A 24,821-nucleotide genomic window follows, 5' to 3' on the forward strand; every position below is an offset into this window, starting at 1 on the left:
AAAATATTAAAAATATATTTTCTTGCTACATATATATAACTTTACAAAAACATTAACAATTCAAATATTCAAATTGGATATTGAAAAATTCCATTTTTCTATATATTTAGATTGTGTGAGTTTAACTCAAATTATTTCAAAAAAAATTATATTTTCAAATTTTCAAAATTTCAAATTTAATGATTAAAATCAAGAATCAATCTAAATAAAATAGTAAAATTGCATTTAAGCTAAAATTATACTCACATGAAATAAAAAAACTCAAAAAAAGTAAGAAAAAGATTACACATGCTTTCAACCCCACAACATCATGAGCATAACATAGATCTAAATTCCTTGCTAAACTAAAAAGCATTGCAACCCACAAAACAAAAACACAAACAACAAATAAATAGAGTTCATTTTTTTTCATCTTCCATTACCTTAGCAAGTTTGTCTTTGAGTGAAACAAATCTTTCTTCACTCTTCACATTAACCATTTTTCTCTCACTTCATTCTATCCTCTCTCTCTCTCTGTTACATCTCTTTCTTCCATCATGTCATTGCAAGTCAAGTTATTTTCTTGGTCCCCAGAGTAAAAATCTGTGATTTTTTACACTTTTTCTTGAAGGGTATTTTAATTTCTCAAAGGAAGTAAATAAACATCCTTTGTTGTTTTTGTATTGGTTACAGTTGTCTGCATTTCTGTTTGTCTTTTTGTATTTTCTTGTGCTGCTTTTTTTTTTCTACCCTTTTGTGTTTTCATTTTCGTTCTGAAAGATGAGGAAGAATGGATGGAGGTTACCTTATCATCCTCTGCAGGTGAGTGTAAAGTTTTGATTTTTATGCAGAATTTCAACTTTTTGGTTTCTGGGGTGTTTTGTAATTATGAGAATTATGAGATTTTTTGTTGTGTATGTAGGTGGTGGCTATTGCTGTTTTTTTAGCTCTCGGGTTTGCCTTCTATGTGTTCTTTGCTCCTTTTGTTGGGAAGAAGGTTTATCAGTATATTGTTACAGGACTCTACACACCTCTGGTAAATCAAAGTTTTTTTTAGCTTTATCTTGTTTTTGATACTTACTTTAAAATGGGTCGGTGGAAGGGTAATGAGATCTGTGATTGTTGGTTTTTGATTCATGGGTTTGTTGTTTGTTTCTACGCTTTCTGTTCAATCTGGTTTCTTTTTTCTTTCTTGTGATTTTTTAGATTAGTATGTTGAATTGTATAGTGTTCAATCTAAGGGGCTATGGAACTGTCTCTGTAACTATGTAGTACCGACACTTTGCATTGAAGCTTTTGCGTGCCAGGTGTTCAATTGTGACATAACACAAACACTAACATATGTGATTACAATCAATTACAAATTTTTTCAAATTATTACCGGCGTACGTGTCTGAATTAGGTTTGAAATTATTACTGGTTTTTCATGCATGGAAGACATTATCATCTTGATTCATGTTAAGTGACAACATGTGACCTCTTTCCAGATTGCTAGTGTCTTTGGACTATACATTTGGTGTGCGGCAGCCGATCCAGCCGATCCAGGGGTTTTTAAGTCCAAAAAGTATCTTAAAATTCCTGACAGCAAAAAGCTTAGCGGGTTCAAGGATTCTAAACGAGGAGGGGAATCAAATTCATCCGTGCACGATGGAAATGCTTCAACAATTGGACCAAAGTCTGTGGATAAGGAGGCGTTTGGAACCGAAGCAAGTTTTAAAGATGCTTCAATTTCAAAAGAGAAGAAAAGTGCATCGCCCCCTTCGCCATCTTGTTTTCTATGGCTTTTCTCTCCTTGCGCTTACGTATGCAGCTGCTCTAGTTCACATGATAACTCTTCTGATCAACTAGCTAGTGAAGACGGCATGTTCTACTGCAGTTTGTGTGAAGTTGAGGTTTGTAGAAGCATTTGAATTTTGAACGAAAACGCTATTTCTCCAGGATGTTAACGGTTTGTTTTGTAGTATGCTTTGGATAATCCTAAATGCAAAACCGAGATATACCATTGTGCATTCCATGATCAATGTTTTGTAAAAAAATTAGGATTATCTTGAAATGATTTTATTTTGGTATGAGATGAGCGGGGAGATTTATTTACGGCAATATGGAATAATGTTGATGCAGGTCTTCAAGTACAGCAAGCACTGTAGAGTTTGTGACAAGTGCGTTGATAGCTTTGATCATCATTGCAGAGTATGATATTCTGATTTCTCTTTTTTCTACCTATCTGTTGATATATGATGAACGAAACCGATGTTATTTGATTTTACAGTGGCTTAACAATTGCATTGGGAAAAAGAACTACCGAAATTTTTTCACCCTTATGGTTGCGGCTCTTCTCTTGGTAAGCAAAATTGTCCCCCTATGCCGTAATTATCATTTAGGTGTTCATCCATAGCAATAACGTCGAAAAAACTCGACTTTTACTAAAATCAAATCTAAAAAGGTGTGTTTGTTAGATCATCGTGGAGTCCCCAATTCTCCAAATACTATTCCCTCATTTCTTGTCCAATACTTAAACACTATGTAGCACCGACATCTTTGAAAATAGGTGTGCCCGTGTCAGTGCCCAAAACCGACATTTGTGATTACGTTTAATTTATTCAATTTTTTCAAATTATTATCAGTGTCGACGTGTTGGTGTCGTGTTTCTGGTGTCCGTGCCTCATAGCTTAAACATACTCCCTATTGATTGTCAAAACATGAACCTTCATAAGCCCAATTTACTACATATGTTAGGACCAAAAGAAACCTCATAGCAAGCATTTTAAATTTCCTAGTCAATGTCATTTGATTAACTATTGACAGGTATGTACATGGTTTGTGCACTTTGGGATTGAGATTACAGCTTATTCTTCAATGGTTGACTGGGATAGTTGTGCTTATCTGCTGTTTTCTCAAGAGGAAGGAATTTTCTGTTGACGTGTCCTCCAAGTTGGGAAGCAGTTTCTCTCTCGTTCCTTTCGTTATTGTAGTGGTGAGCATTCTGCTCAGTGTTTGCATATATTACGTGGCTTTCGTACGAGTTTATTGGTTATGCATACCGAGTATTCATTCTTTTGCATATTCCTTTCTTTTACAGGCATTTTGCACCATTTTGGCTATGATTGCTACGTTACCCCTTGTTCAGCTTTTCTTCTTTCATATTCTTCTCATTAAAAAGGTAAGCCATTGTTCATCATTACTAGAAACTCTACTTCCATACTTTTGATTTCTAAGTTTCGATAAAATCATTCTTTCATTTAAGTCTATATGTGTCTGTGTCTATTTGGTGTTTCATATGATGGTAGTGCTAAATCTTATGGTTATTGCGGAGTACCTCAGGGAATCAGCACGTATGATTACATCATAGCTTTGAGGGAGCAGGATCAACAAGGAGTTGGAGGTCAGCAGAGTCCTCAAATGTCACCTGTTAGCTCGATTACCGGACTAAGCAGTGCAAGCTCCTTTTCTACTTTTCATCGCGGTCAATGGTGCACGCCCCCGCGCATGTTTATTGATGATCAGGTAATTTTTTTGTCCATCCAATCAAGTTTTATTTGTTAACGTTTGTAGGTACTACATCTTCCTTAAATACCGTATGATGAAAAACCGATATCGAGATATGCTTAGATGATTAATGAAAAATATTTACGAAGAATACTATGTGATGGTTTGCATATTTTAGTTTGATGTAGTGCCACCCGAAACAGCTTCTGTAAGTTCTCTAGGAAAGAAGTCAATTCGAGAAGAACCGGTAAAGAAAAAGAATCCCGCAGCAGTCAAAATTAGTCCGTGGACATTGGCACGGTTAAATGCAGAAGAGGTTTCAAGGGCCGCCGCAGAAGCAAGAAAAAAATCGAAAATTCTGCAGCCTGTAGTGAGACATAACAACGAGCCATTCAGGCTAGAAGCAGATCATACCTCCGGAAGCAGCGGAAGGCGAATGGCCCCAAGGAGGCCAGGTAAGCGCATTCGCTTACCCGCCGATTTACCTATGGAAGCCTTAACAAAATATTCCGCCGGTAATATCGACAAAAGCTTCAACAGAATGTCAAGTCTAGCACCTCTCCAGCTCGAAGCGCGGACAACTCAAGTCCTCTCAAGCTCAAGCGGCATTGCTGCGTCTTCTCCGGAAAGCAGTTTGGACTCACCAGATATCCATCCGTTTTGCGCGCCTCCGGCGGAAGGCGAACCAACAAGACGGCTCGGAAGTCTTTCGGTCGGCGGTTCAGCGACAGCGAAAGGATTTCCGTTTTCAAGATCAGCTAGCGATGGATACGATGCTTCTGGCGGGGAAGACAGCGACAGGGTCCCAACGAGGATTGTTGATAGATCAACAACAAATTGGAGTAATCTTCTTTTCAATGCAGATCAAGATGAAAGAGGTTTTGAAACAAAATCATCAACTAGCTTTGTTCATAATAGAAAGTTGTGACCAAATTGATCTATTGTTGGGAATTGTTCATTCTTTGATTTGTGAGTCCAAAAGAAGTTGCTTCCAACTTAAAAGTACTTCAACATTCCTTAACCTATGTACAGAGTTTTAGGTCACATTAACTATGAAGATATGTTGTTTTGTGCACTTTATTTTCTTTGATCAAATTTTAATCAGAGACCTTATGTTATGGATGCTTTATGCTGAATTTTTTATATTATGGGCCTGTGTTACACATCATTGATCCATAGCAGGCCACATGATGAACTATTCCACAAAACTTCTTTTGTGTAGAGTAATGATTCTTAATGATTTTGTTCACCATGAGTTCATTGTGATGAGGAACATAACACACTTATTCATTCTAGCATCATTGTTTATTTGCCCACTGTCTCTTGAATTGGATGCCAGAGAGAATATTATTGCTATGCATAATAACTCAAATCAAGTACTACTACTAATAGGAGTTTAATGTGTTGACTAATTGCACTTGTAATAGAAGGTTAGGATTTTTTTACCCTAATACTCATATTTCTCAACTTTTTTTTTAATATTCAATTTTCTCCTTATATTATAAAGTATCTATGTTTCACATTTTGAAGAAGACAAGCAAAGCTAATTGGCATCTCCTCATATATTTAATAGGTAGCTCCTATATTTAATAGATAGCGCCAATTTATGGTGAGTGTCTTATATTTTATGGTTTTTTAATTTTATTTAGTTATTAATTTATTGATTTTAATAATTAATTAATATAATATATTTAATAAACTATTAATTAAAAGTAATAAAAAATAAAATACTAATATTATATAGTTAAAGTCGGATTACACATGCGAGAATATATTCTTTTACGTTACTATTTATGCCGTATTTGATTAAAGTGGTCACCGGTTCTGCATGGACGAGATTCTATATGTCGTATAGGTCTTGTTAGATTCTCCTCATGCGCTTGATACAAAGTCCTTGGGTTTAGATCCAAAAACAATTCTCGTAATTCTTGAAAGCTTCATGCCTCAATGTCGACGTTGCCGTAATTGAGTTTGCCGTCCATATTTTCGTAGTGCGATTGTATTGTTTGGGTTGATGTGGTCACAATTTTACAGTAGTCAGGTCGGTTGAATGGTGACATTGGTGAGAATGTTTCGTTGGGGTTAAAAGGAAATTATTGTTGTGGTGTTTAGATGTCTATGCTTGTTTGAGTTGTTTGTTGGGTGTTTTGGAATGTATATGATGGGTTGGTGGATGTTGTTTGTAGGAGATTTATAAAATTGTTGTGTTTGTTGTTATTAGTACGTGGTATGCTTTTGGTTTTGTGATTGTGTGTGCGACATGTGTTAGTTATGGGTTTCGATGTTTGTGGGTTGGTAATTTTGTTGGGTTGGGAGTTGAGTGTAAGTGTGTTGTTGGACGTTAAATGATGATGTTTGTTGGGGTGGGTCGAATAAATATTTGAGTTTAGACAGAAAACTATTTGTAACTGATATATACCAATATATGTAATGAGGAGTTGGTTAGATTCAGTTGAAATTATAGTGTCGGTCAAGACAAGGTTATGACGACGCTTCCGTTGACGACACTCTACTTTGACGTAGTCTTTCCAATTGGCATATGTTTATTGGTTTGAGACTTTACTGTTGTGGTATTTTTTAAAGCACCTCGTGGGATCTGAGATTTTTTATACATGCCAAATTGTAGTTTCACATGATCACTATGGTGCATCTTCATATTAGTGAACATGATAATCAGTCTAGTTGCACTCCAGACGGTTGCATCGTCTTCATTCCTTTCATGATGATCTTCTAGACCCGGATACAACCTCCAAATAAACTGTTGCGGAAAATGTATTTGTTACTTTAGTAAACGTTAATATTAAAAAAATAAATTATGAAATGGATAGTTTTGTGGTAATACATCGTTTAGTCCCAGGCGATCTAAGATATTTCAATAAGCCATGACGTAGTGTCAAGGACACCAGTCGTAATACATCCCACGGGTGGACTACCTAAACAAAAAAAATAAAATAAAAATTTAGAGTTAATAGTATAAATTAAGTAATGGAAATATCTATGAGGTTATAAACTTACTTTGTTGCGTATGGGAATCTGAAGTTGCGGCGATTGAAAGACACAAAAGACGACATTCTCGAACAACCCCATGCTTAGAGAAAAACGACGCATCCAACAAAAGTAGATGAACCTACCTTTGTAGTTTATTACAAACATCTTCAGAGACACACTAAACAAGCGAAACCTTAACTATACCATCCTATTTTATCTATATTTCTTGAACAAGTTGAACTACCAATTTCAATGACATATGCTGATGATATTGACGATGAAGAAGAAGAAAGTGAGGCACATGTGAATCATATGTTGAATTTGTTGGACAAGTAACTTCATGTACAAAAGGGGGTTGGGGAGGGGGGATTATGGTATTTAAAATTCGTGATTAATTTTATAATTTTATCGATTAAGACCGTGTTAGTAATTTTTTTTGAGTAAATGACAGCGAAAATAAATAGTGAAAAGTAAATTGCAAAAATTAAAAGGATAAGGTTAGAAAGATTGCATCAAAGATTTATCTAGGTTTGGCCGAACATTGACCTAGTCCTGTTTCCAAGAGGTCTTCTTGAGATTTTGACTATAAACTTGTGAGATTTTATTGGTTATGTCCACAAACCTTTGTACAAGTTGATATTGAAATTTTTACAAGCTTATCCCCAACCACAAATAAATTTTACCAAAGACTAAGCTAGAACTTTCTTAGAGATTTTCATGATGATCTCAATAACCAAAACAAAACTTTTTCAGGCAAAGCTCAATAGAACGTAACAAAGATTTTATGACTGGTTTATCTCACGAACCAAACTTAATCTTCTCAAGAGTATCGCACTCCCAAGAGTTAAACAAATATCACGACCACTTACAAAATTCTTCCTCACAAGTAAAGTTTGACTCGCAAGCACTAATGCAATTTTAAGTGAACGAATTTATATATATATATATATATATATATATATATATATATATATATATATATATATATATATATATATATATATATATATATATATATATATATATATATATATATATATAGAGAGAGAGAGAGAGAGAGAGAGAGAGAGAGAGAGAGAGAGAGAGAGAGAGAGAGAGAGAGAGAGAGAGAGAGAGAGAGAGAGAGAGAGAGAGAGAGAGAATATATATATATATATATATATATATATATAGATAGATAGATAGATAGATAGATAGATAGAGAGAGAGAGAGAATATATATATATATATATATATATATATATATATATATATTCTCTCTCTCTCTCTATATATATATATATATATATATATATATATATATATATATATATATATATATATATATATATATATATATATATATAGAGAGAGAGAGAGAGAGAGAGAGAGAGAGAGAGAGAGAGAGAGAGAGAGAGAGAGAGAGAGAGAGAGAGAGAGAGAGAGAGAGAGAGAGAGAGAGAGAGAGAGAGAGAGAGAGAGAGAGATTCCAAAAAATATAAAATATTGGGAAACAGCGTGAAAAGAAGTGGAAGCGAGCCTCCTTTATATAGGAGTTGGAAACACGAAAAAAGAAAATGTTCCATGGATTGATTTAACGAGTTAATCGATTAGCCATCTTAATATTAGTTGATTAGCAAGCCCAAATAGGAAATATTAGATATAAAGCCATTGTAAGTCATTAATGTGCTGTCATAATTGATTGGTTAATCAATTAGCGCTTCCCTAATTGATTGGTTAATGCTCCAATCGATTTGTTGACTCAGAAAAGTTTTACAAATCGATTGACATAACTTACCAGTCAATTGGTTAGTTTGGAAAATGTTTAGACAATTTTTTAATCGCTTGACTTGGCTTTGCAAATGATTTTCAAGATAAAAAATTTGAAAAAATATTCTTAGTTGTGTGTATGAGTTGCCTTAGTACTTCTAAGCTACTTCCTTACTTTTACAATACTCAGGTCACTCAAATAGACAGACAAACAATACCTGGAGACTTTTCACATTTCCGAGGCTTCAAGATTCATCGCTAGATTTCTTCTGGTCATATAAGCACTTTGATCTTGAGTATCTTTTTTTGATGAGGCATGAGATGTTTCTTTAGTTAGATTACCATCATAAAGGGTTAAAGCTATTGTCATCGAATTTAATTATTATTGTCGTCATCTAAACTTCAGATGGATCTTCTGTGAGATTTCAAGTTTATACCTGCAAGCACATAGATCCACACTTTTTTTTTGATAATGACGCATCTCTCAGGGAGGTGGTAAAAGAAATAACATATATATGTTTGGAGTGATTAAACTCCTCCTCAATTAAGTAGAGAGTATAATTTACTCCCCATAAGAGTATACTTCTCACTCTTTGTCAAAATAAAAAAGGTAGATAAAACTACTTATTTATGAAGTAAAATATATAAGTACATAAATCCCATGTAAAAGGAACAAGTTCCTTATAGAGATGGACAATAGCAGTCTAGAATACGGTAAGAGAATAAGATCTAAGATCTTATTTCTCCTTATGGATGGTAGCATCTAACTTTGAATTTATTCGCTATTTATACTTTGGAGAACTTCTTCCCCTTGATTCTTTTTCGAACAAAACTCAAAAGTCTTTGAAGCTTTTTAAACTGAGAGAAAATTGTATAGTCAACTTATTTCTTTCTCAGATGCTTTCCAACCATTTCATCTTAGGAAATATTTTGGACAACCTCTTTTTATCCTCCTTAAACCTTAAACTAATATTGGGCTCTTGACATAGTGTATTTGACACCCCTTTGCTCTAAAAGAACTTGAAACTCAACCATAGGTTAGTAGAAAATAAATTTAATTGACTAAGTAGTTAATAAATCACTTACTAGAGAATCAATTAGAGTTTTTAGATTTTTAAATCTCTATTAAGTGTAATACCTCAAAATGTCAAGGTAACTTGAGAAGCTTTCAATTTCGAGGAAACAAAAAACCACCGTCGATTTTCCTTCTTAACGAATCATTTGATACGAGAATTGTTCCAAACATAGGACTGATAAATAATCTTAACCTTTTAATAGGTTCCGTGATTGCATCCTTTGAATGATACCATCAACGTCAACACCTTGATCATATTATTTGAGGGATACCATCAACATCAAGAGCATTAGGATTGGCAAACTCCATCATGTAACCATTTCTTCTTGTACACCTAAGATATTTCAAGAAGCTCTCTTATCTTTTAATTTTAATCTTCTAAGTGTTTAGTTTCAATTTCCTTAGAAGCATCTCCATTAACATTCTGATTGAGATGATCCTTAATGGTCTTCCATTCTTTAGTTAGACATTGATTGTCTTAATTTGACTTCTTTAACTTGAATCTCTCTATTTGGATTTTGTACTTGCTCCTGTCTTTGATATTTTTATTTCCCTTGATTGCCATCTTTCAATGATGTTATTTAAGGGATACCCAAAAAAGTAACAACCTCTACTTCTACCTACTAGGGGTTAGTTCACCAAAGATAATATGCACGAGTTCTTCCATAGTCATGGTGCTTTCGAAAAGAGGTTTTAAAAGGATTTCACATTAAGGATTTTATAGACCATGAATATAAAGGAATTAAACATAATCTATTACCTTTGTTACACAACTTACTTAATATTAAGCAGCTTGTGTAATAAAACTATACTTAATTAGAACAACTAAATGGTAAGATTAGGGATCTTACCAAAAGTTCTAATTAAGCCTTTAAAATAGCACATTTAATAATCTGCCCATCTTTTAAAACTATATTTACTAACCAAATAAATGAGCTTCTTATCTTTTGGTAAGAAAAAAGGGTGCAAACAAATTGGCCAGGGGTGCAAAAAGAAGAAAGACAAAGCTAAAGTGCAACTGAAAGCCCAAAAATCAAGATTGCTAAAAAATTGCCTAAATAATCGATTGGGCTCATTCCCTAATCAATTGAATGAACTCAATATTCAAAATTTGAAATTTGGCGCACAAAATAAATGGTTGGGAGATTTGTAAGATAATGCAAAGGCTAGTCCCAACATCCAACTAGTTGAATTAAGTGCTCCTAATCAATTATAATCCTCATCTAATCGATTAGGTAGTTTGTATAAATAAAGGTATGTTTTCCATTCTTTCTCATCTCATCTCACCATTTCTCTAGTGCATTGTGTCACATATCGAAAAATACGATCCCTCGCGATGGTCGCGGAAAAAATGATTCGAACAGAGTCGCCACCGAAATTTATTTATCCCAATGAAGGAATAGGAAAATATCGATAAAACCTTTAAAAATAGAATAATGGTCGTCGCAACCATATTCGGGTTCAGGAGTTGATTACGCAAGGGGAAGGTATTAGCACCCCTTACGTCTTTTGTACTCAACGGGAACCTTTTAGTCTAATTTGCGATTTGAATGTTAGCTAATGTTATTTTTTTTCTTCGAGAGATAAGAAAGATTGAAAAGAGAAATGAAAGGAGAACCTCGAAAGGGGAAAAAGGGAGGTTTATTATTAGTGTGCTCGCCAAGATCTCGCAATCTCGTGCCTACGTATCCTTATAGTGCAATAAGGAAGTCAGAGCATTCGTAGTTCGGGGAACTACGGTTGGTTGGTGTCTTTTAGTGAATAACTGTTTAAATCGCATTCTAAAGGCTAAACGTTGGCTTGTTTACTCTCGGCGGAAGCTTAAGCACTAGTTTGTTATGCGCGTTAGAAGGGATTAAACAATGTTCTTTCTAAAAAGAGTTTTCATCATACGGGGGTGACAAGTTGAGTTAATATGTTGAATGTTTTGTTGGATTGGTTTTGATCACACGTGGGCAAGGAAAAGATAGATTTGATGTGTTGATATATTTTTGTTGGATGACGATTACTAGGATAGTCGAGTAAGGCAACTCATATCTGTAGCGGGGTATTCGTTACCATTAGAGATATTGACTAAATCCAAGGTAAACTATACAAGTCGAGTCTCCACCGTACTTCTATTTATCCAAAGGAATGGTTAGAAAGCGAACAAAAACCAAAAAGTTTTATCGAATAAAAAACTAGTAAAAATGTCAGAGATCTGGATAAGGGGGTTGGTTATGCAATGAGAAGGTTTTAAGCACCCAAAACATCCTAGGTACTCCTAGGAAGCCCTTTTCACATTGGTTGTAAGGTTGGTATTTTGTGAAAATTTGTTTGTGCAAACATGATTGAAGAGATGAGAAGAGAATATACAAGTTTATTTACATTTTGTGTTTGGATGGATAAACCCATTGCCTACGTACCATCTTAAAAAAGATTAGGATCAAAACCTCGTAGTTCAGGGTAAAAATCTCAAACTGAGTGGGTGAATTGATTGGTTCAAAAGCCTTAAGGTCTTTTGTTATCCAAGGGAGAAAACTCAACCTAAAACCACAAATCCACCATATGAGGATAGCTTCAACATGCTAGTGAGGGGTTAACCCTATAATAAGCATGGAAGACTCATTGTCCATCACTAAGGATATAGGTGAGTATTACATCTACCTCAAGGATAACTCAAACCTAATAGCTAAAGGTTATGAAAAGTTTGATTAAGAAAGTGGCCGTTGAAACCACAAAAAGACATTTGAATGGGTTATATTTACCAATGAAAAGTATTCACGAAATATGGTCAAAGTGAATTTAAAGATTCAATTCCAAATAAGTGTTATGAAAAGAAAGTTTAAAAATCAAAAGCATAAGGCTTAGGTTTCTAATGTTTGAAAAGAAGTGTTAAATGTTTGCACAAAAAGTTTTGGCTTGGGTTAGAGTGGAGGGAAGAAGAAGAATGGCTACATCCTAAACATACAAGAGGTGAGGGATAAGAGAACAAGACCACAAATGGAGTTCCTCTCTTGAGATCATATTGATGATCCAAGTAGCTCCCATCCTTTGGAATATGCAAGCAAAATAATAGTAAGCTCAAGCAATCAACAATCAATTTAGCTCTTGGAAAGTTCCTCAATGGCTCTTGGATCTCTTTCTCTTAAAAGCTCATGGCAATGGTTCCTCACTTAGGCTCAATGTTGGGATCCCTAGCACAAGAACACACACATTAAAAAAATTCCATCAAACAATCAAGAATGAACAAGAAGGAGTTTTAGAGATTGGTCCTTTCAAAGTTCTCTTCATCATTTATAGCATTCTAAAGGCTCAATGCCTAGTTGCTCTTTGACTGTTATAGCACTCTAAAGGCCCAATGCCTAGTTGCTCTTTGACTCCAAATTTGCATAGGGAGAGTCCTAAAGTCTAAGTCCATTTGTCCATTTCTCTGCATTTGGTCAACAACAATCAAAACACAAACACAATGATATATACACATTTATGTGCTCAAGTGAGCAAAAGGCAAATTGCATTAACATAAACATGTGCTCAAGTGAGCAAAGGAAAAAGCAAATGAGTAATATGTACAAGGATAATAAATTGCATAAATGTAAAGAGCAAGAAGTAAATGTTAATGGTTAATAGTTAATATTAGTAGTTAGTGTGCCATAAGGCAAATTTAGCGCTATGTTAAGCAATCGTAATTGGACTTATGTAGAAGTCACAACTATCTGAGGCCGGTCAATAATAATGTAGGCAACAATACAAGTTAGAAGTCTTGATTAATGAACCAAGTTCCAACAACTTTCCATGCCAAAAAGAAGAAGAGAAATGATCTTGTATTGGTTTAAGTTCTTTGCATGATTTAGGAAGCAATCTATCCTTGATGCAAAGCCATTCACTTGATCAATTGATCAAGATGAATTAGATTTGAATCAAGGAAGATTAAACCTCCCTAATCAAAGCTAACTTATCAACCTTTAACTCATTGATCCAAGAGAAAAGAAGAAGAAGAAGATGAAGATGGATAATGGAGATGAAGAATTAAAGTGCATGGAATGAAATGGAATGTACCAATCTATTAAGAGTTGACCAAAGACATTGAGGATCATGGTCAAACAATCAAAAAACAGAAGTGGGATGAAGATTGGAAGTCAAGAAATAATCAAAGTATTTTTGGCATTTTTAATATTTGAAAATAAACTTGAATTAAAATATTAAAGAAAGGTTAAACTTCAAAATCACTTCAAATCAACTTTGGAAAGTCCAAGTGAATTATCCCAAGTTCAACAAGGTCAAACAAAGTTTGACAAAAAATTTCAGCATTTTTAAAAGCCAGAAACTATTTTTAATCAATTAAAAATGAATAAAAATAACCTAATTGAACTAAAATCTCAAATAAATCTCAAATCAATTAAAAAATTAATGAGAATATTTTTCATAGATCCATCATCATTCAAATAAGTTGAGAAAATATTTTTGTATTTTTTGAATATCAAAAACTATTTAAAATGAATTAAAAATAACCAGAAAAGAGAAAATTCACAAAAAATATCAAATGATAAAATAAAAAATATTAAAAATCCTTTTTAAAAACTAGAATTAAAAAGAGAAATGATTCATTTGGTCCCATATTTTTTGGAATTAAAATGAAAGAGTTATGAATTTTTGAAGTTAAATGAATAAAAGAAATAAAATGGAAATTATAAAAATCAGAAAAAACCACAGCGCTTGGATGGAACCTCATTAATTGACGTGTCCAATCTGATGGTCATGAAGCGCCCGCGTACCAAAGGCTCAAGTCAATGCAACCACACACTGAATTAAAATAAGTCATATCATCCAAGCGTGGAGATTAGATCTGGAGATTGAGATCAATGGGTCACATTGAATCTGGCAATGAGACGGTGGCCAGCGCCACCGTCTTCTCCGGTGAGCTCCGGCGAAGGCCAAAAAACACAGAGGTTCAAATGCTCACTAAAATGGACGATCCAGGCACCGTTCGAAAGGTGGAGTGATGTACATTATTCCTATACCACTCACTTCCACTCTAGATTCCTATTAAGAGAGAAATCAGAGATGGAAGCTAGATGGTGTTCATCATGAACTTGCTCGATTTAAAAAATTAAGCATACAACAATGATGCCTATATAGAGAGGACTTCAGACAACACAATATCAAGTCCAATAGATCAAAGAAATAGGAGATTCGAAGCAAAAAACAGTTGATCAAAACCTTTGGATTGTGAAGCTTTGAGTCCCTTTCCTTGGTTCCTTTTGCAAAACAGAACTTCAATGGATCAGATGATGAAGGTTTAGGAACTTTAGATCTGAAAATTCAACCAAATGCAATTGAATTTCAGATCTGAATTTTTGAAGAAAAATGAACTTAGTTCCTTTGGTATGGTTAGGGATTCACTCTTGCAACATTTCAGGCGCCTTTAGGTTGGAGAATTATGAAGCATAGCACATGTATTTATAGCTGGAAATGGCTGAGTGCATGAGTTTACTCGTGTGCATGGCAAATGGATTTCTCATTGCATGGGCTTGTGTGATCATGTGGAAGGCCCAATGAAGACTGAAACAAGCTGCTGAGTTCATGTGAATTGCAAATGGACGTGTACATTATGTATAAATAGCTCATGCATGGCAATTTGAATTGAATTTCACAAAATGCACTTCATCTTCATGTCTTCGAAAATGGTGCTTCCAAACTCCAAATGCTACCTCATGAGTAATGGTTAGAAAACTTATTGCATAAGGAACAAATGATATGTTGATCAAAATTTCAATTGGGCCTTGGAAATTAGTGAATTTTGAGTTTAAAGTATAGGGTGCAAAACATGCAAAAGTGAAGTTTCCAAATTTGGCCAATGTTCAAGCCCTTATGTCTTAATGATGTAAGATCCAAATGATAAAACCTTCAACATGAAAGTTGTAGATCTCTTCAATACAATCAATTCGGACTTAAATTTTGCATCATTTGGATTTTTAATGAAGAAGTTATGGGCACTTGAAGTTGGACTTTTTTCCATTTCAATGCATTTGGCCCAAAGTGACCTATAATGTTTTGCATTATCACATGTATTTCTTTTGAGATTTTGAAATTTTTCTCAACATAAAATTTTAATTAGACACAATAAGATTTCCAGTTCATTTGGTTCCACCCCAAAATCATAAAAAATGAATGAGTTATGTTCTTGGGAAGTTGACCCAAAATTAGGGTTTCAGTCAAAATGACCTATAATGTCTTGGAATGGGCGATGACCTTCCAAGCTTCAAATAAAATTTTGATGAACATGAAAGTTGTTAATATGGTTCTTAAGAACATTGTTTATCTTGGGGTCATCTCGATTTGATCAACACATAAAAAGTTAGGTCTCAGTGCATTTCAAAATAGTCTGATGAATTGACTGATCAACTTTTCAAGTCCACAACTCATGTCTTGATGAATTGATGATTAAGGACACTCAAATAAGTTCAAATATGCATGAAATGATGAATTAGAGACTTCCCTTGATTGTATTTGACCATGGGCTGAGGTTGCTTCATGAGCAAGGCACAGTTGATGAACATATGAATTAGGGTTTCCTTGAGAGACAAACCTCAAACCCTTTGACTTGCTTTGATCAAAATGATGAATTGAGATACTAGGGAGGCATATTTGATGGATGAGAGCTTTGGGAACCATTTCCATGCTTGCCTTCATCTTCTCTTGGCCATATCATTGCACAAAGGATCTCCTAGAAGCTTTTGACCCTGTGATTGCTCAAGCTACAACCAAGAAATGTTAGTGACATATTTTTGTGCTTTTGGTTAGTGAATAAAAATGAGAAAAGCAATAATATACAATTCAAGTATGCTTGATGATCTCAAACCACTCACAAGGGGTCCCACCCAAAGGGAAGAAGTCAAGATGCTCATGATCCTTGAGGCTTTGCAAATGCAATGTTATGATGCCATGAGGGATCTTAGGACCAAAATTGGGGTCTTACAGATGCCCCTATTTAAGGTCATTCTAGCCGAAGAAGTGAAGGTTAAAATCTTTGTCTCGACGAGGTAGAATGGGCTTAAATAATAGTAAAGAGACGAATTTTGGTCCCTAAGAGACCTCATGATGCAAATGTATGTATGCAAACGGTAACACTCTGTAGGGATATGTGTCCATAAAGAAAGAAAGAAATCAGGAATAATTGAAAATCCACCGGAGTAACACACTCATAAATGGGACAGAGACTCTAGGGACTTTACTGGGGAGTAAAGGGATAAAAATGCGTGAGCAGGTCACGACTTGAAACTTGCTGAGAGACACGAAGGAAATCCATGAAATAAGTCAATGGAAGGACTCGAGCTGACTCAAAGATGCATGTATTGGGGAATATGCCAATACAGCAAAAATTATCCATAACGGATACATCAGATAAAAATCCAGACTCAGACGGGGATGTCCACAAAGGACTTTTGCTAGGGAATCACCCAAACAAGACTCCTCTGGGGAAGCAACGGGATGAGGTATTACCGGTTACTGGGTAATAAGCTCAAAGAGACATGTGATCCGAACACTGGTATAAGGGTGAGAGAACAACATGCTCAGGGAGAATGAATATCTAAGACCGGTATAAAGGTGAGAGATATCAAACATCCAAAATCATCTGAGGAAGGCCTAGAAAGGTATACTTCAACTTAGGAAAGTCTGACTCCGCAAAGGACAAGAAATCAATAATAGGGAGCAGGGAGGAAGGAACACCAGGGATACCGGTTACTGGGCATATAATAGGTGACCAACCAAAGCGTGAATTGGGAAATATTACCAAGACACTCATCATCCAAAAGAGGGCTAAAAGCACACTTGATTATAGGATGGACATTCGATTCCATAAAAAGGGATACGAATCTTACTCAACTGGGGAAGAACAAAAGGCTTCGACCAAAGAGTGCATGAGATATATTATCTATTACCGTCAGAACGTAGATAGCATACTTGCATGGAAGATTATCCACAACCGGTTACTGGGTTAATAAAGGATAAATCGACCGAAAAGCAAAGGGCATCAGGATACCAAATACTAGGTATAAAAATGATGACCAATCCAGGGGAGAAACAATAATTACCAACAAAGGGTAAATGAGCAATGACTCACTGGGGATACATTGACAAAGGCAACGATCCAGGAGACATATTACCGGTTACTGGGGGATATGCTCAAAAAAGGGGTGAAGGAATATCAATACCAAATATTGGATAAAGATAACCGTCAAGGAGGGGATTACATCTACCGGATACTGGGTAGAAAATCACGGAAGAGTAACCGTCATCGGTTAGGATGAACAAAAAATAAGGTTAACTCTGCAAGGGGATGAAATAGGATTTACAACTACCGGTATAAGGGTAGAAGACCATAGACTCCGCCGGGGAAAATATGGATAATTACTTGTTAATGAGTAGCTATTCATCTAGACCACGGGGAAGTGCAGGAAGCAGACACAAGAGACCAATCTAGGATCAAACTAGATAGGTACAATGAAACAAGACTCGTCCCTATGAGGATATAACTCAATGGGGAATTCCATCCCAATATATGTGTTGGGAGGAAACAGAAACAACCATCATCCACGAGGACATAACTCTGTGGGGACTATGGAGGAAAGGATAAACACTTTCTACTTATGGGGCTGACTCTACATGGGGAGATCAGACACAAACACCTTCTTGGGGAAATATATTATCAACTAGCAGGAGATAACAATCAAAGATATATGGCAAAGAATGCAACATGAATATCTGAATGTTAAAATTATGCGTATATGCGTGGTTTATGTATGATGAATGCTGACAAAACAGACATATCTAACACAAACAGGTCCAAAGATTGATGAACAAACATCCGGTACCACATCTCAAGAGAGAAAGCCAGGCCCAACAAAGATCTTTGCGGGGGGAATGAGCATCAATCATTCCAGTTGAGAACATGATCATGGTGACTTCACTGGAGAAACTAACAAAGGGGATGATGGATCCCTGTGGGGATAAAAACACCAACTAGAAACTTCCAAGGGTCAACCCAATATTATCCCTACCCAGGATCTCATCTGCTGAGGAGGAAAGGGAGTTGCATATCTTTAACACATACTCTGCTCGGGAGAGGAGACTACAAAAGGTTTCGGAGGAAGAGGATACAAACATGCTAGGAATATGAACAAATGTCTTACCCTGTCGAGAATCCTACCATCCTTGGGAGAGCACTGAAGACATCCCCAGTATCCCTTTTATCATTGTGAATGTTCACTTTGTTTAAAAACAAACTATGAAAAATTTTAAACAATGATATTTCTCAATTAAAACATGCAAAACATTTGTTGAATAGAAACAAATAAGAGTGTAAATAATTGGATAAAGGCTCAAAATTTATTTGATGGAATGGTAGTTTGCAAATGGCAAGACTCCATGGATCTTTACAATTTTTAAATTGGTGATATATATTGGAAAAGGGGCTACGTTGAACATAATGACCATTTATCCACCAATCCTGAATCCGATGTATTTGAAGCTTTGGTTGATGATGACTGAGCGGGAATCTCTGATAGATGACAGTTTGTAGAACAAAGTCCTGTCAGGATGCAGTTACTTGCCAAATCCCTATTTTTTGCCTAGATTGCCCCAGGGTGAGGTACTCAATCTAGCGGGATACATATATTCATCATCATTTTTTATATGTCTCTAACTTTTGCCTGGATCGCCCTTTCGGGTTTTCAATCCACCAAGATGCTCATTTTTGCCTAAGCCGCCCTTTCGGGTTTCCAACTTAGCGAGCTATTCTGTTTTTATCTTTAGGCGAAGTATTTCTTGACTGCATCTGAATTCACAGGACGAGTGAAATCCTCCCCATCCATAGTTGTAAGTATCAATGCACCGCCTGAAAAGGCTCTCTTAACAACATAAGGACCTTCATAGTTTGGAGTCCACTTGCCCCTGGAATCGGGTGCGAAAGACAAGACTTTCTTGAGCACCAGGTCACCTTCTCGGAACACACGAGGCTTGACCTTCTTATCAAAGGCTTTCTTCATCCTTTGCTGATATAACTGACCATGGCACATGACAGCCAATCTTTTCTCTTCTATCAAATTCAGCTGGTCATAGCGACTCTGAACCCATTCAACATTATTTAATTTGGCTTCCATCAAAACTCTCATTGGTGGGATCTCCACCTCTACTGGGAGCACAACCTCCATGCCATAAACGAGAGAGAAAGGGGTTGCCCCTGTTGAAGTGTGGACAGATGTACGATATCCATGTAAGGCAAATGGCAACATCTCATGCCAATCTTTGTACGTAACAACCATCTTCTGGATAATCTTCTTGATATTCTTATTAGCAGCTTCAATAACCCCATTCATCTTGGGTCTGTAAGGAGAAGAATTATGATGTGCTATCTTGAACTCGCTACACAACTCTTTCATCATTCTGTTGTTCAAGTTAGATCCATTATTAGTAATGATCTTATCTGGCACACCATACCGGCATATGAGTTGATTCTTGATAAACTTCACGACCACCTGCCTGGTTACGTTTGCATATGATGCCGCTTCAACCCATTTGGTGAAGTAATCAATTGCTACGAGAATAAATCTGTGACCGTTGGACGCTTTCGGCTCTATCATGCCAATCATGTCGATTCCCTACATGGAGAAGGGCCATGGTGATGAAATCACATTCAAAAGTGTCGGGGGAATATGAATCTTATCCGTGTAAATCTGACACTTATGGCATTTCTTCACATATTTGCAGCAGTCAGACTCTATTGTCAGCCAATAGTAGCCTGCTCTCAAAATCTTTCTAGCCATGGCATGTCCATTGGAATGTGTACCAAATGAACCCTCATGGACCTCAGTCATTAACAGGTCTGCTTCGTGTCTATCCACGCATCTGAGCAGCACCATGTCAAAGTTTTTCTTATAAAGCACATCGCCATTGAGGTAGAAACTGCCTGACAATCTCCTCAAAGTCTTCCTATCTTTCACAGATGCCCCAGGCGGGTAAGTCTGGCTCTGAAGGAAACACTTGATATCATAATACCACGGCTTATCATCTTGCACCTCCTCTACTGCAAATACATGAGCTGGTCTATCCAAGCGCATCACAGTGATATTGGGGACTTCATTCCAAAGTCTGACCACAATCATTGAAGCAAGTGTAGCGAGAGCGTCTGCCATCCGATTCTCATCTCGAGGAATATGATGGAAGTCAACCTCAGTAAAGAATGTTGAAATCCTCCTCGCATAATCCCTATATGGAATGAGGCCGGGCTGATTCGTTTCCCATTCACTCTTAATCTGATTAACTACGAGGGCCGAATCACCATAAACATCAAGATGCTTGATCCTAAGATCAATGCACTCTTCCAATCTCATGATACAGGCCTCATACTCAACCATATTGTTCGTGCATTTGAAAGTTAGCCTTGCTGTAAAAGGAAAATATGTGCCATGAGGGGTAATAATCACTGCCCCAATACCATTTCCATATTAATTTACAACGCCATCAAATACCATACTCCATCTGGAACCAGGTTCTGGCCCTTCGTCGAGCGTAGGCTCATCGTAATCTTTCATTTTCAAATACATAATCTCCTCATCTAGGAAGTCACACTGAACTGACTGATAATCTTCGATCGGTTGATGTGCCAAGTGGTCTGCCAAAATACTATACCTTTAATGGCCTTCTGCGCCCGATACTCAATATCATACTCAGATAACAACATCTGCCAACGGGCAATCCTCCCTGTTAAAGCAGGCTTCTCAAAGATATACTTGATGGGATCCATTTTGGATATCAACCAAGTCATATGATTCAACATATACTGGCGTAAGCGCTTAGCAGCCCAAGCCAAAGCACAATATGTCTTCTCAAGCATTGAGTATCGAGACTCACAATCAGTAAACTTCTTACTCAAGTAGTAGATGACATACTCTTTCTTCCCTGATGTATCTTGCTGACCAAGGACACAACCCATTGAGTCTTCAAGAAATGTCAGATACATAATCAATGGTCTCCCTTCAACAGGCGGAGACAGAATCGGAGGTTCAGACAAATACTCTTTAATGCTGTCAAAAGCCTTTTGGCAATCCTCGGTCCAATCATGAGACTGATCTTTCCGGAGGAGCTTGAATATTGGTGCACATGTGGCAGTCATGTGGGATATGAATCGGGAAATGTAATTCAAGCGGCCAAGAAAACCTCGGACTTGCTTCTCAGTTTTGGGCGCAGGCATTTCTTGTATTGCTTTGACCTTTGCAGGATCAACCTCAATACCTTTTTCGCTGACAATAAAGCCTAATAACTTGCCGGAACGGACTCCAAATGTACACTTGTTCGGATTCAGACGAAGCTTGTACTTCCTCAAACGCTGAAAAAGCTTCAACAGGTGCTCTACATGTTCAACTTCCGTTCTTGACTTAGCGATCATATCATCAACATATACCTCGATCTCCTTATGCATCATATCATGAAATAAAGTAGTCATGGCTCGTTGATACGTGGCTTCGGTGTTCTTCAAACCGAAGGGCATCACTCGATAACAGAATGTTCCCCAAGGTGTGATGAATGTTGTCTTCTCCATATCCTCAGGTGCCATTTTGATTTGATTATATCCGGAAAATCCGTCCATAAATGAGAAGACCTTGGATTTAGTTGTATTATCTACCAACATATCGATATGTGGTAGAGGGAAATCATCTTTCGGGCTAGCTTTATTCAAGTCTCTATAGTCCACACACATCCGGACTTTTCCATCTTTCTTAGGTACGGGCACAATATTGGCCACCCATTGAGGATATGTAGAAGTCACCAGAAACCCCGCATCAATTTGCTTCTGAACTTCTTCCTTGATTTTTACTGCCATATCGGGATGAGTTCTTCTGAGCTTCTGCTTCACAGGCACGCACTCAGGCTTCAAAGGTAGGAAATGTTGCAAAATATCTGTATCTAGACCAGGCATGTCTTCATATGACCAGGTAAAGACGTCAACATATTCTCGTAGCAACTCAATCAACCCCTTCTTAACAGACTCTGACAGGAGTGCCCCAATCTTCGGACCCCAAATTGATTGTTTCCAGATTCTCAAGATGCAGCTGAATGATATTCTCTTCATGCTCAAGTAGACGGGTAATCTCGTCAGGAATCTCTTCAACATCATCTTCTTCCGCCTCAAATACAGGGAATTCAAAGTTGGGAGATGGTGTTGTATCATTATGTTCAATGGGTTTGATTAACCTGCATAATGATTTTGGATATAAAAGAAACTTTAGAATTCAACCAAGGCAAATCATTATGCAAATGAAAAGATTAATTTTATTTTTATTTTTAGGGTTTTATGTGATCACCAATTTCATGCAAAAGCAAAAAGGGAAAATAATTGGAAAAACAAACATTTAACATGAATTTATTGAATGAAAACATCATTATATTTATGTGCCAACAATGTCATCACTTCTCCTTTTGGCATGGGAGAATGGTTTTTTAAACACAATGAATATTACTTTGACTTATGGATAACAGTCGGAATATCAACAGCGACCCAATTATTGCAGACCCCTCCAGGGATGATGAAATTGCCAGAATCCTCTTCATCTTCTTCCAAAATGGCAGCAACCTCTTCATCTTGACCAGTGTGGATGAAACCTCCACTCTTGAACAATCCTTGCTTGTTGAAGACCCCAGAAGAATAGCCTATGCCAGCCCGGGATTTATTGTCTTCCAACTCAATCATTTGCCCCAAACCGGCAGTTGCACCATGCTCAATGGCCATCTTTGCATCTTTGTAGGAAGCAAATGAAGGAGTTCTGTAGGTGTTTAATTGGCTGCATTGTATGGTAAAACACTAGCTGAATTCTAATGTCTTGACTGATGTCATGACATGCTGTGAAGGTGTTTGTGTGACTGCATTGTAGGTTAGAATATCTAGCTGTACTCGGATGTCTTGACTGATGTCATGACACACTTGAGTAGTTCACTGCAGGATTAGCTAATACAGGATTTATTGAATGTCAAAGTGGATGTGGTGACATTCATCCCTGTCAGCAGATACTGAGGAATAGAACAGTTGGTGTTCTGTTAGAACTCAGTATTTATTTCCAGTCTGGTTATCAAGGAAATACCAGATCCGGCATAAGGCCTACTGTCTGAATGTCAAACTGGATGTTATGACATTCATCATTGACAGCATATACTGAACAATAGACAGAGTGGTGTTCTGCTACCCTTCAGTATGTTTATCAGTCTGTTCTTCAAGAGGATAACAAAACTGACTTAAGGCTAAATGTGTAAATGTCAAATTGGATGCTTTGACATTTATTAATGTAAGCTGTTACTGTAGAATGGACAGATTGGTCCTGTACAGTTCAGCAAATTTGTACAGTCTGTTTTCAGGAAAAACAGACTTAGCATATGGACCTTGATGTCAAGCTGAATGTTGTGACATTCATTCCTGACAGCATATGCTAAATTGTAGGTTGTTTAGTTTTTCTGTTTCAACTTTTTCTCAGGCTATTCTTCAGGGATTCAACAGCTGAGAGAAAATCCAGGAAATCAACAACCAAGCTACATTTAATGAACCTAACAAATAGCCTATTTGTTAGTAACCTAGATATGGAATTTAGGGGAACTCGCGTGTCCTTAAATTAAGGAGAATACAAGTACAAGGCCCAAGTACTGCAATATAAAAGGAAGTCATTCCTTCATTCAGAACTGGGGATTTTGAGGCGTGAAGATTTAGTGTGTCCATCATACTTCACTGCTGTATTTTTGTGAGTCTTGTATTAGACATATCTTGTAAGCCAAGCTATTATCACATAGATGATTGCATTGGTATAGGTTGTTCATTGAGTTGTAAGTATTGTGTCACTCTAAGCTTTTAAGCGTGAGTGCTGTGTATCTTGATTAAAGCTGTTAAGCACAATCAAGAGTTGTTTGAAGTGTGTCTTCAAAATTGTCTTTAATATTGATTAAAGGTAGTAATCACTGAGGTGATTGAGGGGGAGTGAGTAGGAACTCTGATCTTCGTGTAAGATTGAAATTGCATTGGGTAGGTATTAAGTGATAGGGTTAAATAGTTGGTTTAAGGTCTGAATTAATACTACTAATAGTGGATTTCCTCCCTGGCTTGGTAGCCCCCAGACGTAGGTAATGTTGGACCGAACTGGGTAAACAATTACTCGTGTTATTTACTGCACTTATTGTTTTCTGCATAATCCTTGTCTGCGCAGAATTGGATGTCATAACAACCCGTGTGACATCGAAAGTCTGTTAACTAGAATTTCAATTGGCATCAGAGCAGGCACCCTGCCTGTTAAGTTCTGGGTGAGATCTAGGGAAGTTACTTTCTAGTACCATGGACAAGGATGTAGGACACTCAAATAGACCACCCATGCTGGATGGTTCTAACTATGATGACTGGAAGCCTCGTATGATAGCCTTCTTAAGGTCTCTAGACAACAAAGTTTGGAGAGCTGTCAATAAAGGATGGGAACATCCAACGAAGACAGGTGAGGATGGAGTCAGTGTGCAGATCCCTGAAGAAGAATGG

At 36.6% G+C, this 24,821-nt stretch overlaps 1 protein-coding gene across 1 annotated transcript; it reads left to right on the forward strand.

The window, feature by feature from the left end:
• The first annotated feature begins 361 nt into the window (after nucleotides 1-361).
• On the forward strand, nucleotides 362-4,583 carry LOC127119606 (probable protein S-acyltransferase 22). The gene is made up of 9 exons (XM_051049867.1): nucleotides 362-801; nucleotides 902-1,015; nucleotides 1,467-1,871; nucleotides 2,101-2,169; nucleotides 2,249-2,320; nucleotides 2,825-2,953; nucleotides 3,059-3,139; nucleotides 3,301-3,483; nucleotides 3,644-4,583. Exons 1-9 carry the CDS (start codon nucleotides 760-762, stop codon nucleotides 4,391-4,393), a joined length of 1,845 nt encoding a protein of 614 aa, XP_050905824.1. The 5' UTR covers nucleotides 362-759; the 3' UTR covers nucleotides 4,394-4,583.
• The last annotated feature ends 20,238 nt before the right edge of the window (nucleotides 4,584-24,821 follow it).

Source organism: Lathyrus oleraceus, chromosome 2, assembly GCF_024323335.1.
Source record: "Lathyrus oleraceus cultivar Zhongwan6 chromosome 2, CAAS_Psat_ZW6_1.0, whole genome shotgun sequence".
NCBI lineage: Eukaryota > Viridiplantae > Streptophyta > Magnoliopsida > Fabales > Fabaceae > Lathyrus > Lathyrus oleraceus.